Consider the following 16,652-nt stretch of genomic DNA (forward strand, 5'->3'; position numbering starts at 1 on the left):
GCCAGGTTGAGAGTAAAGAACCTCCTTGAGCCAAGAGTGTCCCGGTAGCTGATTGCAGTTTCGAAAAAGGTAGAACACAGCATCACGACAGAAGCAGGAACGAGAGCTATACGAGCTAATTTTCAAAGGAGAACATTACTGAAAGCCAGGACGAGGTTTTGATCGCAGCCAAGGATAGCAGGAAACGGGTCTTGTGTGAAGACATTCTCAGTTCACCAGAAAAAGGTCAGTCTCATTTGTTTGGACATGAATGTATGGGTTTTTCGTATTAAATACCACATTATAAATTGAAGAACATAATCAATAATATCAGAAAAGCTTCATCAAACTTAAATAGAATTGTTGCTAATAAATCCTAATAGTTAAATGTTAATAAAAACTTTCAATTGGAAACCAAAAGGAAATAAGATTCCCATTTGTAAATGTTATGTTTAAGAATAATAAGATCTAGCACATATTAAGCATTGATTGCCATTTAAATAAAATAAACAATATTTGATTATAGTTGTAACCCATATGTGTGTATTATTTTACTCTTTTCTTTCCTATCCCGATTAGGAACCATTGAGAAATACTTAGAAGCCACGTAAGTAAGTAATTAATTTTATAAAAAGCCCTGAGATTGAAAACATATTGATAGGTGATCTGGTAAATTAATTAGATTATTATTAATGCATTGATTAAATTAAATGACATATAAGAATATTATCTCATATCAATAATCAAGATCACATCAATATATATATGTGACTTTATATGTCCACAAATGCTTCGTTTCTGAGATACGGGATGTTGAATTTTTTCTTACAAACTGACGATTTATTTATTGCCCTAAAACCGATTGAGATAATATATGCAAATTAAATTTGGTAGGTTTTAAGAGATAGTTATTGCGCATTTTTTGACATGCAATTAAGAATTTTATATTCACCATTGGCGCGTATACTGGTAATATTACTGATCATATTACCTGTATGCACGCCAATGGTGAATATAAAATTTTTAATTGTATGCCACAAAATTTGCAATAACTACGTCTTAAAACCCACCAAATTTCATTTGCGTGTCTTAACTGGTTTTAAAGCAAAAAATAAATCGTCAGTTTGTAAGAAAAAATTCAACATCCTGTATCTCGGAGACGAAGCATTTGTGGACATACGATTATAAAGCAAACTGGCATTACTTCTAATGCAGAATTACCCCTTAAAAGTTGTCGCACATATTTAGAAACACCCTGCAGTGATGAAGAACATGGCTAGTTGTTAAAATACCTAACTTTTGTATTATTCAACACAAGCGAATTAATCAAAACACAGAATGTTAAGAAAACCTGAGGCTATAGTTAGGTTTTAATTTCAGTATTTTATAACTGCTAGAATATTCCACAGGGTGTTACAAACTTTGAGAAAAAAACGCTGTTTGATTCGTACACCCGGTATACAATGAAAATTTACCTCTTTAGCAACAATATTATTACAGCGATATTGTTAAAGAACAAGGCTATAACATACTAAAAAATTACTTAAATCGGACAACAAGTTTAGGAGATACGAGACATCAAAAATGATCAATTTTTTGGGGTGCCCGTTTTCTCTGACACACAAGAGTATTTGAATATCAAATTTAAGTACATTTGAGCCCACATATTGTTTGAACTGCAAAACAAATCATAAACTTAAGGAATCTTCATCTAGATTAGGCAATAACACCTTCCTTCTTGCTTCAGTTTAACAGTAACAGTGTCTCAGTGCATGGTTTTCCTTTTGTGAAGTTTATTGTTATATTTTGTGACAAAATATGCCTAAAACGTGTTTAGCCTCATTTTGTCAGATATTTGACTTTTGGACTGAGGGATTCTTTTCAATTTTGATTTAACTTTTAACAACCATATTAACCAGATTGTGAATAGAGGAATGAGAATGTTGGAATTTATAATTCGTAATACTCAGTCCTTGTCAGCTTATGCATACCTGTCTTAAGCTGGCAGAGCAAGGTCAGCAGAATCGAAAAATTTTTTGTGCAAAATTTAAGGCTAATTAAAGGCTAATTAAATGCCCTAATTAAAAATTTAGGGCTCAATTAGTTTGCCGTAAAATGAATGTTCTGCTAGCTTAAGTTTAAGTCAGCAGAACAATGCGAAAAACAGTGCTAAAACTATTTAATTCGCAATTCTATTGAGCCCTGAATTAAAGGCTATTTAAAGGCTCTAAGAAAAACCAAAAATGAAATTGATTGAATAAACGATTTTCCGAAAAATTAACCATATCTATAATCAGAAGTTCGAACCAGCAGAGCAATGCAGAAAAAGTAATAAAAACTATTTTAATCGAATTTAATCCAACGTCATATTTAAAGGCTATTTAAAGGCTCTAAGAAAAACCGAAAATGAAATTGATTGGAAAAACGATTGTCCGAAAACTTAACCATTTCTATAATCCGAAGCTCGAACGAGCAGAGCAATGCAGAAAAAGTAATAAAAACTATTTTAAACGAAATTAATCCAACGTCATATTTAAAGGCTCTTTAAAGGCTCTAAGGAAAACCTTAAAAGGTTCTATAAATTTCATTATAGGTTTTTCTTAGAGCCTTTAAATAGCCTTTAAATATGACGTTGAATAAATTTCGATTTAAATAGTTTTTATAACTTTTTCTGTATTGCTCTGCTCGTTCGAGCTTCTGATTATAGAAATGGTAAATTTTTCGGAAAATCGTTTTTCCAATCAATTTCATTTTCGGTTATTCTTAGAGCCTTTAAATAGCCTTTAAATATGACGTTGGATTGAATTCGACTCAAATAGTTTTTATTACTTTTTCTGCATTGCTCTGCTGGTTCGAACTTCTGATCATAGATATGGTAAATTTTTCGGAAAATCGTTTTTCCAATCAATTTCATTTTCGGTTTTTCTTAGAGCCTTTAAAAAGCCTTTAAATATGACGTTGGATAAATTTCGATTTAAATAGTTTTTATAACTTTTTCTGTATTGCTCTGCTCGTTCGAGCTTCTGATTATAGAAATGGGAAATTTTTCGGAAAATCGTTTTTCCAATCAATTTCATTTTCGGTTTTTCTTAGAGCCTTTAAATAGCCTTTAAATATGACGTTGGATAAATTTCGTTTAAAATAGTTTTTATTTCCTTTTCTGCATTGCTCTGCTCGTTCGAGCTTCTGATTATAGATATGGTAAATTTTTCGGAAAATCGTTTTTCCAATCAATTTTATTTTCGGTTTTTCTTAGAGCCTTTAAAAAGCCTTTAAATATGACGTTGGATAAATTTCGATTTAAATAGTTTTTATAACTTTTTCTGTATTGCTCTGCTCGTTCGAGCTTCTGATTATAGAAATGGGAAATTTTTCGGAAAATCGTTTTTCCAATCAATTTCATTTTCGGTTTTTCTTAGAGCCTTTAAATATGACGTTGGATAAATTTCGTTTAAAATAGTTTTTATTTCCTTTTCTGCATTGCTCTGCTCGTTCGAGCTTCTGATTATAGATATGGTAAATTTTTCGGAAAATCGTTTTTCCAATCAATTTTATTTTCGGTTTTTCTTAGAGCCTTTAAAAAGCTTTTAAATATGACGTTGGATAAATTTCGATTTAAATAGTTTTTATAACTTTTTCTGTATTGCTCTGCTCGTTCGAGCTTCTGATTATAGAAATGGGAAATTTTTCGGAAAATCGTTTTTCCAATCAATTTCATTTTCGGTTTTTCTTAGAGCCTTTAAATAGCCTTTAAATATGACGTTGGATTAAATTCGATTAAAATAGTTTTTATTACTTTTTCTGCATTGCTCTGCTGGTTCGAACTTCTGATTATAGATATGGTTAATTTTTCGGAAAATCGTTTATTCAATCAATTTCATTTTTGGTTTTTCTTAGAGCCTTTAAATAGCCTTTAATTCAGGGCTCAATAGAATTGCGAATTAAATAGTTTTAGCACTGTTTTTCGCATTGTTCTGCTGACTTAAACTTAAGCTAGCAGAACATTCATTTTACGGCAAACTAATTGAGCCCTAAATTTTTAATTAGGGCATTTAATTAGCCTTTAATTAGCCTTAAATTTTGCACAAAAAATTTTTCGATTCCGCTGACCTTGCTCTGCCAGCTTAAGAGACGTCTTATGCATCTAAAGTCGTTTTTACAGCCTATGTCAGATCTATTTTGAATATGGGTCTGTTATATGGAGCCCACACTATTATGATTCAGTTAAACGACTGGAATCAGTTCAGCATAAATTCTTTAGATATACTGCATTGAAACTTGGATATGCTAGAGGTACATATAGTTATGCAGAATTACAAAATCTTCTGAAACTTAAATCTCTGGCAAACCGTAGATTGCCAGCAGACTTAATTTTTTTGTTTAAAGTTATATCCGGAATTGTTGGTCCAGAAGAACTGATATCCTTGTTTAGATTTCGTGTGCCTTTAAGAGTTACAAGGAACAATGTTTTGTTTGCCCCTAATAGTCATATAACCAACTACTGATACCATGCTCCATTGCCACGGCTCATGAGATTGGGTAATTTTTATAATCTAGATGTAACAGGGGTTTCTTTGGCAAAATTTCGTAGACAGGTGGAAAATCTACTAATTTTACTGGTTTTTGTGTTTTTTCTGCTATTGTTTATTAACCTTCGGAGTACGAAGACTGGGTCAAGCGTGACCCGAAATTCAATTATTTCTTAATATTTTATGAAATAATTTTTTTACAAATCCGATTGATCGTAAGTTCTCCTTATTTGTTTCAAACTACTTTTTCGTATATAATTCGTGAACATGCAAATTACAGTTTTTCCTCTACGTAACATCTATGATGCCGGGTCAGTCCTGACCCGGTCTTCGGATTTCGAAGAATATTTTCAATATGTTTGTAGGTTCACGTAAATCGCAGCCGTCTCTGTTTACGGATATACGTACAGTGGAACCCCGATAAGTCGGCCTCCGATAACCCGGAAGTCCGGCTAACCCGAACCGATTTTCATCAGACAAAACAAACATTTTTTCACTTTGACCAAGTTTTTTACCAAGAAATAAACAATACTGTATACAACTGTACGTAATTTAGATGTATTGTGCATATTTTATGTATTTCATGTTTTTGCAATTATAATGGAGTTTACCTGTAAGTGTACCGTGTTTTATTAATTTTTACCATATTCTCCGACTAACTCGGATTTTCGGTAACTCGGATCGACCGCAGTCTCGATTAATCCGACTTATCGAGGTTCCACTGTATTCAAATATATGGCCGGAGCAAATTTACCTATACCCGTTTTCTGTAAGGTATTAAAATCTGGCCGCCGGAGCGAACTAGTACATGCCCATGGGTAACCATCTTAAAAAATTTAAATACAATAATTTAGGATTTTGTTTGTTTTTTGTTGAATTAAAGATACTGTTTAATAATACTGACTATTTAAAACATCCTTATAAATAAAATGAGAATGGGTCACGCTTGACCCATCATCGTAATCTAAGTAAGTCAAATAATCTCCGTACTCCGAAGGTTAATCAATATATTACTTGTGATATGGTTTTAAGTAGGTTACATTTATTTAAGTAGGTTAAATATTTTATTATTTTATTTTTAATAATATTTGTGTAATTTTTATTACTTTTGATATTTGTAAATATCAAATATCTCTATATGTTCTAATTTAACTATTTTTGTATGTTCTATTTCAGTATTCTATGTTGTATGATTGTAAAAAAAGGTTTTGCTATTTAATAAATAGATATTTGGTGATCCAAAAACTTTTAGGGCAATGTACTTCCAACTTTTGCAGACGCAATTAGACATTATTTATTTATCTGACAAAAAATTTTAAATATACACATAGACGACAGCAGCTTTTTAACTGACCAGCGAGCTTCAAGAGAAATAGTGATCGGCAAAATTGGTATAAAGGCAACTAAAATTTTTGAAAAAATTAAAAGCAATAAAAGAATAGAAAAGAATCTCACAAAAGACGATAATGAAACTAGTCAGGTAATAGATAACTCCAGCTCCACAAGTTCAAGTATCTCTAACGATATTATTGATCTTAAATTTCATGAAAGTCATGATATTTCAGAACATCCTCCCACTTCTCAGATGAGAACGAAACTTTCTTCTTTAGCACCTGCTTATGACCAAACGGGAGTCTCAGACAGATCCACTGCAATTCTTGTTATTCCTGCCTTAAAAGACATGGGAATAATAACAATTAAAGAATCATCTAAAATTATAGACCGAAGTAAAATTAGGAGAGAAAGAGTGACAGCTGGCAAACATTTGAGAAAAAGAAAACATAACCAGTGTCTGTGGAGTATATCTCAGTCATATAACTCCATATTGTGGAAGTGCTTTAGATATTAAAAGAGTGTTGTTAGAATTTCTAGAAAGAAATATAGATATTTCTGAAGTGCAAGCAATTGAATGCGATGTGAGAGTGGTACTGATACTGAATACAAAAATGGAATTAGACAACTTTAACTTCTTTAGAGTGCCCTCTGCAGCGGTTTGGTTGTTTCTCCTCCTTAAAGTGCCTGTCCCTTCCGAACGTTGGCGATCATTCTGGCTATGATGACTTTGTTGGTTGCTATACGGAATAGTTGTGTTGAGGTCTTTCTATACCATGCTCTCAGGATAGCTTTTTCCTTCAATTGTACCTTGCAAAATGCATTGGAGTAGCTTGATTTCTCATTATATGTCCCAAGTACTGTAGCTTGCGGCCCTTCACAATGTTGACCAAATCTGCAGTTGTGTTCATCCTTCGTAGTACTTCTTCATTGGTGGCATTGTCCATGGTATCTTAGAGATCCTTCTGTTCAACCATGGCTTTTTTGTTAAATGCAGACTAATGAACTACCATTGTGAAATCTCTTGCAGCATTTAGATGGAAAACACACTGGACGAAAAGGTTATTGTGGAGGAATTTAAAAAAAAAACTGGAAAACTGTAAAAAACATCCCAAGTACTGTAAAATTGAGAAAAATAGATGTTAGTTTCCAGCAGGGCCCTGCGGTGCTATGATGCGGTGAGGCAGTCGCATCAGGCGGCATAATCAGTAAAATGAAAATACATCAAAATAATCATAGGAATAAGAAAGGGTGTGCAAAATAGAATATTTGAAAATATCCGATGGAGTGTATCACTCGAGTTTAAAGCGTGGCGCATGCCACTCTGTAAACTTACTTTTAAAAGTGAAAGCGTCTTCTACAGAAACAACAACGTTTTTTGTATTATACAAGAATTTTACACTTTTTTCTGGTTCTACAAAGCGTTGGGAAGTTCTGATAAAACATGTTTCACAACTAACTCTAAAACTGTTAATCGATACTAGATGGCCAAGTCGAATAGATGCATGAAAAACCTTGATTTCAATTTTGTGATATATGATGCATTATTCAAAATAATAAAAGAAGTCAACAAAGATACAGAAACTTAAGTCAAAGCACGAGGATTAGCAAAAAAACATTAAAAATTATAAATTTATATGCGGAGTTCTTTGGCATGATATTTTATTTCATATAAATTCAGCCTCGAAGATGTTGCAACATATAATTATAAATTTGTCAGATTGTGTAAAAAGGTTGTCAGAAACAATAAAAAAAAATTAAAAGTTACAGACAATCTGGCTATGACCAAACGAAAATTACAATTACTTCTAATGAAATTGCAGAAAATCTTGATATAAGCTCCGAATTTCCAGCGGAAAATGAAATTCGAGCCAGGAGAAAAAAGCGTCAATAATAAAGCGTCAGAAGATAAATATAAAATGAATTTTTTCGTCTATATTTCCTCTTCTAGAAATTCATAAATAAATAAATTTTTGATAATATTTTTAAATTGAGGGAAATAAATAATCAAACACTAAAAAATATTGTATCATTCAATACTCTCAATAGAAAAAGAATCAGATATACAGGCAAATGATCTTCTAGAAGAATTGCGTGATCCAAATGACCCAAATGATAACATAGTCCATGAAACCTTTAGAAGTTTTGAACTAAGTATTTCTGTATACCCAAATCACAGTATATAGAGGTTCCCTCTTTATACTGTGCCCAAATGTAGTTGTATCGCTAAGAATTTTATTAACACTCCCTGTCTCGGTAGCTAGTGAGGAAAGAAGTTTTTCAAAATTAAAAATTATTAAAAACTATTTACGAAGCTCCATAAGACAAACAAAACTAAAAAAATAGCATTCATTTCAAGTTAAAAATGCTACTTTAAAACACTAGTGCTTTAAAAATTTTAAGGCACTGCAGTTAAAAGTGAATTGTCAAATTGTGAAACGTCAAAATATTTATATTTCATTTATTAACATTAATATTCATAGTACAACTTGCGCAATTTGAAAAATGTAGTTTGAAAGGTTTTTTAAAATTTAATTTAAACTGTATTATTGCATTTTTAACACGTTTGTAGAAAAAAAACTAATAGGTCTGGATCCCGCATATGAAAAAAAAGTTGATTAATAGCAAGCTGAAAATTTGTTAATAGCTTAAGGGTGTCTAGTAGGATAAACTTTGATATATGGGAACACTGGAACAGGGGCAGTTTTAATTGTGGAACAGGTTAAAAATTTGGAACGGTCAGACCACAAAAACGGCACATTTATTTTGTCCGACAGAATAGACTTAAACTCTACGAACAGAGATTAAACTCTCATGCAAAAATCAGACTGCTATTTATCACCTGTCATAATTCCTGTCATTTGACATATTCTACATGTTCCACTCATTAAAACGCCCATTTGGTGATAAATAGCAGTCTGATTTTTGCACGAGTTTAATCTCTGTTCGGAGAGTTTAAGTTTGTTCTGTCGGACAAAATACATGTGCCGTTTTTGTGGTCTGACCGTTCCAAATTTTTAACCCGTTCCACAATTAAAACTGCTCCTGTTCCAGTGTTCCCATATATCAAAGTTTGTCAGACTAGACACCCTTAAGCTATTAACAAATTTTCAGCTTGCTATTAATCAACTTTTTTTTCATACGCTGGATCCAGACCTATAAAGTATTGGTATTGAAATTATAGGCAGTCTTGATGTAATGTCAAGAAAAATATAAAAATTGAATGTCAGTCAAGTTTAAGTCAAAGTTTTTGTAGGTATTGTTAGTCCAGAAAGCCACTGCGCATCCGCTAGGAAAAATATTCTAATTCAGATTTTTTGCACAATCTTACTCAAAAAGGACCCCTTTTAACAAATTTGCATGTTGCCAGGACCAAAAGTTGGTCAAAAATTTTTTAAACGTTTTTTTTGTTTTTTTCCTAAAATTATTTGTTTTGCATGGAACAAAATTTTTTTAGGTTTTATGGATCATTCCAAACAGAAAAGCTCTTTAGTGACTTTTCAGTAAAGTTGATAGTTTTTGACATATAAGCGATTAAAAATTGAAAATTTGCGAAATCGGCCATTTTTAACCCTCAAAAACTATGTGAAAAACTGAAAATTTGAATGTTGCCAAGGTAGGTAGATATTCTTTAAACATCGATTGATGAAATCACGAAGAGTTTTTTGCAATACAATATCAAAAACCCCTTTGTTTTTTAATTGCCAATCAAGTGTGCGCGACACTATTTTCCACTGTTGCATGTGTATGCAGTATGGTGCAAATGAAGGGAATAAATCCGTTATTTCGTAAACCGGCGACTTTAAGGAAAATCCCGAAACAGGTCGATTTATATTTTTAAGTTATGATATTGTGACATATATGGTATACTAGTGACGTCATCCATCTGAGCGTGATGACGTAATCGATGATTTTTTTAAATGAGAATAGTGGTCGTGTGCTAACTCATTTGAAAGGTTCTTCAATTATCTATTCAGTAATATAAATATTTACATAATTATTTATACAGGGTGTCCAAAAATTTAATTTTTTTGTCAATTTGCCAAATGATTTAATTTAATAAAAATTTTTTTGGACACCCTGTATAAATAATTATGTACATGTTTATATTACTGAATAGAGAATTAAAGAACCTTTCAAATGAGCCAGCACACGACCCGTATTCTCATTTAAAAAAATCATTGATTACGTCATCACGCCCAGATGGATGACGTCACTAGTATACCATATATGTCACAATATCATAACTTAAAAATAAAAATCGGCCTGTTTCGGGATTTTTGCTTAAAGTCGCTGGTTTACGAAATAACGAATTTATTCCTTTCATTTGCACCATACTGCATACACATGCAACGGTGGAAAATAGTGTCGCGCACGCTTGATTGGCAATTAAAAAACAAAGGGGTTGTTGATATTGTATTGCAAAAAACTCTTCGGGATTTCATCAATCGATGTTTAAAGAATATCTACCTACCTTGGCAACATTCAAATTTTCAGTTTTTCACATAGTTTTTGAGGGTTAAAAATGGCCGATTTCGCAAATTTTCAATTTTTAATCGCTTATATGTCAAAAACTATTAACTTTAGAGAAAAGTCACTAAAGGGCTTTTCTGTTTGGAATGATCCAAAAAACCTAAAAAAATTTTGTTCCATGCAAAAAAAATAATTTTAGGAAAAAAACAAAAAAAAAACGTTTAAAAAAATTTTTACCAACTTTTGGTCCTGGCAACATGCAAATTTGTTAAAAGGGGTCCTTTTTGAGTAAGATTGTGCAAAAAATCCGAATTAGAATATTTTTCCTAGCGGATGCGCAGTGGCTTTCTGGACTATGTCCTGTATTTGAGAATGAATAAATTATAATAATTGTTGATACATATACAGGGTGTAACGAAAATACAGGTCATAAATTAAATCACATATTCTTAGACCATAAATAGTTCGAATGAACCTAATTTACCTTAGTACAAATGTGCACATAAAAAAAGTTACAACCCTTTGAAATTACAAAATGAAAATCAATTTTTTTGAATATATCGAAAACTATTGGAGATTTTTTATTGAAAATGGACATGTGGCATTGTTATAGCAGGAACATCTTAAAAAAGAATTATAGCGAAATTTGTGCACCCCATAAAAATTTTATGGGGGTTTTGTTCCCTTAAACCCCCCCCCCCCAAACTTTTGTGTACGTTCCAATTAAATTATTATTGTGGTACCCTTAGTTAAACTGAATATTTCTAAAACTTTTTTGCCTCCTAGTATTTTTTCGATAATGCAGTTTTTATCGAGTTGCGGCTTCTTTTTTAATATGTTTACATAAAAATTGTATGGGGGTTTTGTTCCTTTAAACCCCCCAAATGTTCGTGTATGTTCCAATTAAACTTTTACTGTGATACCATTAGTTAAACACAGTGTTTTTAAAACTTTTTTGCCTCTTTGTATTTTTTCGAGAAGCCACGTTTTATCGAGATATTACTTCTTTTTTAATATGGTTCAAAATATACCTAAAAATGTAAATCATAAATAAATTTTCATATTATTACCAAGTCTCCATAATCGTACTTAGCCATATACAAATATGTGGTGGATTTGACAAATATTCAAAATATCTCGATAAAAACTGACTTTTCGAAAAAGTACTAGGAGGCAAAAAAGTTTTTAAAACATTGTGTTTAACTAATGGTACTACAATTATAATTAAATTGGAATGTACACAAAAGTTTGGGGGGTTTAAAGGAACAAAACCCCCATAAAATTTTTATGGGATGTCCAAATTTCACTATAATTTTTTCTTAAGATACTACTACCATAAGAATGCCACATGTCTATTTTCAATAAAAGATCTCTAATAGTTTTCGATATATTGGAAAAAATCGATTTTCATTTTGTAACTTCAAAGGGCTGTAACTTTTTTTATGTGCAGATTTGTACTAAGGTATATTAGGTTCAATCGAACTATTTTTGGTCCCAGAATATGTGATTAAATTTATGACCTGTGTTTTTGTTACACCCTGTATAAGACGTTTGTAGCAAAAATATTTTAAGATATATGTGTTAAAAAGTACATTTTTAACACGTGCCTTAAAATTGTACTTTGAACACTTATATCATAAATAACTATTAAGGGGCGGCATTTCGAAGAATTGCATCATATTGAAAAGATGTACCGCACTGCTCTGGTTTCCAGGTTCACTGCACTAACTACAATTAAATGACGCTATAACCCACAACCTACAATTTTATCAAAACATTTTTATTACATTAAGGTACTAGTACACTTTAGAAGACCAAAAATAATCATTTTTTTCAAGAATTTCTTTCTCAGAACCTTTATTAAAAATGAACATAAAACGTTTTACATATTAATATCTAACTCTTAGAGAGCACAAAAGTATATCTTTTTTCATTTATGCATGTACACTAATATTGTAGAGGGCGCAAAAGTCGACGCCTCGAAAAATGATGGCGGACAGTTAATCTCAGTATTGGGACATCTGAAACAAAAAAAATCGTAGTGAATTTGAAAAAGGAAGCTTTCTTACGTGACAATTTATTTATTTATTTATTTATTTATTTATTTATATATATTTACAAGCAAAGCTCACTGCAATAAAACATTACAGAAGATATGAAGAACTAACAAAATATTACAAATATACGTAAAATACAATAAGATACAATAAACACTATGACAATAAAGCAAGTCAAAAAGTAAAAATAACAGGTAAAGATATATAATCACAAGTTTAAAATATTCAAGAACATAAAACTATAGGGTGCAATCCTTTAGCGTTTTTAAAAATCGCGAACTATCCGCAAAGAAATCCACACAATTGGAGCAAGCATTTGCCTGTCTAGAAACCCTCGAGATGAAAGAATTTGCAGTGAAGTTAGTTCTGCTGATGGGAGTATGAAACGTAGATCTTGAACGTGTGATTCTGGAGGGAATATGTAAACCTACTTCCTCCAGGAGCTCAGGGCAGTCGTGAATTGAATTTATAATATTATACAACATGTACATGTCCTTCTTTTTCCGTCTGCTTGATAAGGTGTCAATGTTAAGTTCTAGTTCAAGATCCATATAATTCCAGTCTCTACGGTTTGTTTTGAATGCGACGAACCTAAGGAATAGGTGCTGGATCCTTTCAATCTTACAGTTGTATGTCTCATAGGCGGGTGACCAGACGCAAGATGCATATTTCACGATTGGCCTCACCATTGCACAGTACAACAGTTTAAACGATCTCAACTGCTTAAAGTCTTGGGAGCATCTTTTAATAAAACCTAACAGTTGAAGCGATTTTGAGATGATATTGCTTATATGAATATTGAAAGATAGTCCAGAGTCAAGTGTAACTCCAAGATCTTTTATGGATGTGACTGTTGTGATATTTATATCACCTATTTTGTATGTGAAAGAGATAGGACTTTTCGAACGCGTGAATGAAATGTGAAAACATTTGCAGGAGTTGAGAACCATGTCATTGTTGCTGCACCATTCATTCAACCGATTCAAATCGGACTGAAGCCTTAAACAGTTGAGTGGATTCCTAATGTGGCAGTAAAACTTAACATCGTCAGCAAATAAAAGAAATTTCGCATATTGGAAACAGTCTTTTATATCGTTAATAAAAACATTAAACAACAAAGGTCCAAGATGAGATCCCTGCGGTACGCCCGAAGGGACAACTATTTCGTAGGAAAAATAGCTGTAGAGCTTGACGATTTGTTTTCTGTCCAGAAGATATTCCCTAAGCCACAGCAGAAGTGAACCATGTATCACTAATCGCTGCAATTTTTCTAATAGAATATTGTGATTAACTCTGTCGAAAGCCTTAGAGAAGTCAGTGTACAGGGCGTCCACCTGTAGTCCTTCATCCAAGGCGTTCAGTAAGAAGTTAGTATATGTCAGCAAATTGAGTTCAGTTGACTTACGGCGCCTGAAACCAAGCTGCTGTTCCAATAGAACACCGTTCAAGGAGGGTGTAAGGAAATCGCAGACAAGTGATTTGAATAGTTTAGGATACTAATAGGTCTATAGTTGGACACAAGACTTTTGTCACCTGTTTTGTGTAAGGGCAATAGGAAACTGGTCTTCCAAACATTTGGAAAGCTTCCACTAGCTAAAGACTTGTTAAAGATGAGAAATAATGGCCGAGCTAAATTAAATGCACAGTACTTGAGCAAGCTTGATGGGATGCCATCAGGTCCCGGGCCTTTAGAAGGATTGAGGTTACACAATTTAGAGTAAATGTCAGAGATGGATAGTTTACATGATGATAGGTTTAAGGGTGAAGAAGTGATGTCTTCGGGGAAATCAACAACAACAGAGGAGTAAACTGATGAAAAGAAATCAGCAAATAAATTCGCAATATCTTTACCAGCTGAACTAGTTTTACTGTTGTGAGATAACTCAGAAGGGATTCCATTTGATTTTCTTTTGTTATTGATAAAAGACCAAAACTTATTCAGACCGCCGGGAAGAGAGTTTTCAGTAGACAATGTAAAGTTACCACAATTTGACCAAAAAATAATAAATATATATATTTTTTAACCATGAAAAACTGAAGAAAACGAGCGATTTCTTCACAAAAATTTTTCAAATTTTTGTAAAATTATTTTTTTGCGGAATTTTTCACTAACGGTGGTAAACTGTCACGTAAAGAACCTTCCTTTTTCAAATGCTGTACGTTTTTTTTGTTTCAGATATCCCAATCCAGAGATTAACTGTCTGCTATTGGAACTACTTTTTTTCGAGGCCTTGACTTTGGCGCCCTCTACAATATTAGTGTGCATGCATAAATGAACAAAGATATATTTTTTGTATTCTATAAGAGTTAGATTTTAATATGTAAAAAGTTTTATGTTCATTTTTGATAAAAGTTCTGAGAAAAGAAATCTTGAAAAAATGCTTATTCTTGGTCTTCTAAAGTGTACTAGTACCTTAAAGGTATTCCTTATTTAAGTGTTTTCAGATACAGAGTGGCTCAAGCAACCAATGCTTGAGCCACTCTGCATCTGAAAATACTTAAATAAGAGATAACTTAAATATAATAAAAGCGTTTTGGTAAAATTTTGGCTTGTGGGTTGGGCCAATCTGCATCTCATAGCATTAAATAATAATATATAGTATTTTTACTACAAAAACGTTATTACGTAGGTCAAAATTTTTGACGTAAGAGAACTGTCAAAACATTAGAATGTGACTTTTCATTATTGCCGTGTTTATAATAAACATAGCAATAATGAAAAGTCACATTCTAATGTTTTGACAGTTCTCTTACGTCAAAAATTTTGACCTACGTAATAACGTTTTTGTAGTAAAAATACTATAACATAATAAAAAGGGAGGGTGGGTGGTGGAACATGATTTGCAGCCACCTCCACATGGTGAGTTCTGGATCATTTTCATCAAGAAAGCAAGCACTTGAGTACTTCATGAAAATAAAGGAAGAGCTGAATAAAGAGCATGACTCATATTTTGCTTAAAATTAGATATCAAATTGGCAGCCAAAGAAGGTGCTCCAGCAAACCCAGTTTTCGCATACCTAGTAATTTACATCTACAAAAGGCAACTATTGCATATGCATATACATATAGGTCAACAGATTGGTCTCAAAAATTTTTTTGTTCACATTTTCTCTCCACCCGACTAAACAGTACTGTTATGGAACTAAAACCTGCCCAAAATCAAATACTACACATAAGAAATGTAACTTTACCAAATATTTGACTAAGTTTCTTACATTTCTTATTAGACGTGGATTTGATTTAGGAGAAGGTGGAAGCCTTAATTCTTGTTATTTACCTTTTTCATTTGTTTGTATTTCTTCAACTGATGTCAATTCACTTTCATGTTGTTTTACTTCAATCTTTATAGGGAATTGTGATACATTTGAACAAACAAATGTATCATGGATACCCTCTTTCTTATATTCTTCCTGAAGTTCAATTTTACAGGTGTCCAAGTCCAAAAGAGGATCATTACCAACAGTATTATAAAATATTTCTGCTCCATAAGTTTCCTCACTAATCTCTTGCTTTACATCCATATTATATTATTAAAAGTGGTTTTATATTATATTTCAATAACTTTACAGCGAAGTCGTCTTTGTCACAGTATATAGGTTTGCGTATTCGTATTCGTAAATCGTATAAGCAAAAAAACTGTTTGGGTGCGTTCGGACGACCACAGCGGCTGGACAGCTGAGCCAGCAGTAGCTGTCAGACGTCACCGCTGGAAGCCAGCCGCTGAGAGATTTACTAAAGGCGGCTGCACAATTGCCCGGGAACGGGAACGAGAACGGGAACGGGAAAAAAGTTAACCTCTATGTAAATTAATGTTGTAGATGCACAATAACCGAGAACGAGAAGCTGTCCGGTAACGGGAACGGGAAAGTTGACCATGTTTTACTTTCTCGTTCCCGTTGTATTCCAGAACCAATCAGAAGGCAGTATTAAAAATACTGTCAAATGCCCAATAAAAATTTGTTATTATAAGTATGTGTTTTAGTGACAATTTTTATACATTTTGCATTAAAATAAATGACGAACGATTGATTTCTTTATTGGAAAAATGTCCTCATCCGTATGATTGATGTAGATCATAGTACGTACTTATAGTAATTAGATACAATAATAATATAAATATTTGAATGATATGCTTTTTATCTTTATGCTGACAAACCTTTGCGATTGCACACATATTGTGTAAATTAGTTCCAAGATTATAAAAAACGAAAATATTATAAAAGCTCGTCATCAAATAAATCCATATTTTTAGAGTTAACAGACATGTTCTTTTAATAAAAT

At 32.4% G+C, this 16,652-nt stretch overlaps 1 protein-coding gene across 1 annotated transcript in view; it reads right to left on the reverse strand.

Moving 5' to 3' along the window:
- The window catches only part of LOC126887838 (gastrula zinc finger protein XlCGF57.1-like), a 30,706-nt gene extending 14,661 nt beyond the window's left edge, over positions 1-16,045 (reverse strand). The window contains exon 1 of the mRNA XM_050655723.1: positions 15,649-16,045. Within this exon, the coding sequence (XP_050511680.1) occupies positions 15,649-15,892 (244 nt within the window). The 5' untranslated portion in view covers positions 15,893-16,045. The remainder of the gene's footprint in view (positions 1-15,648) is intronic.
- Positions 16,046-16,652: the final 607 nt, after the last annotated feature.

This window comes from Diabrotica virgifera, chromosome 7 (genome assembly GCF_917563875.1).
Source record: "Diabrotica virgifera virgifera chromosome 7, PGI_DIABVI_V3a".
NCBI classification, from domain to species: Eukaryota; Metazoa; Arthropoda; class Insecta; order Coleoptera; family Chrysomelidae; genus Diabrotica; species Diabrotica virgifera.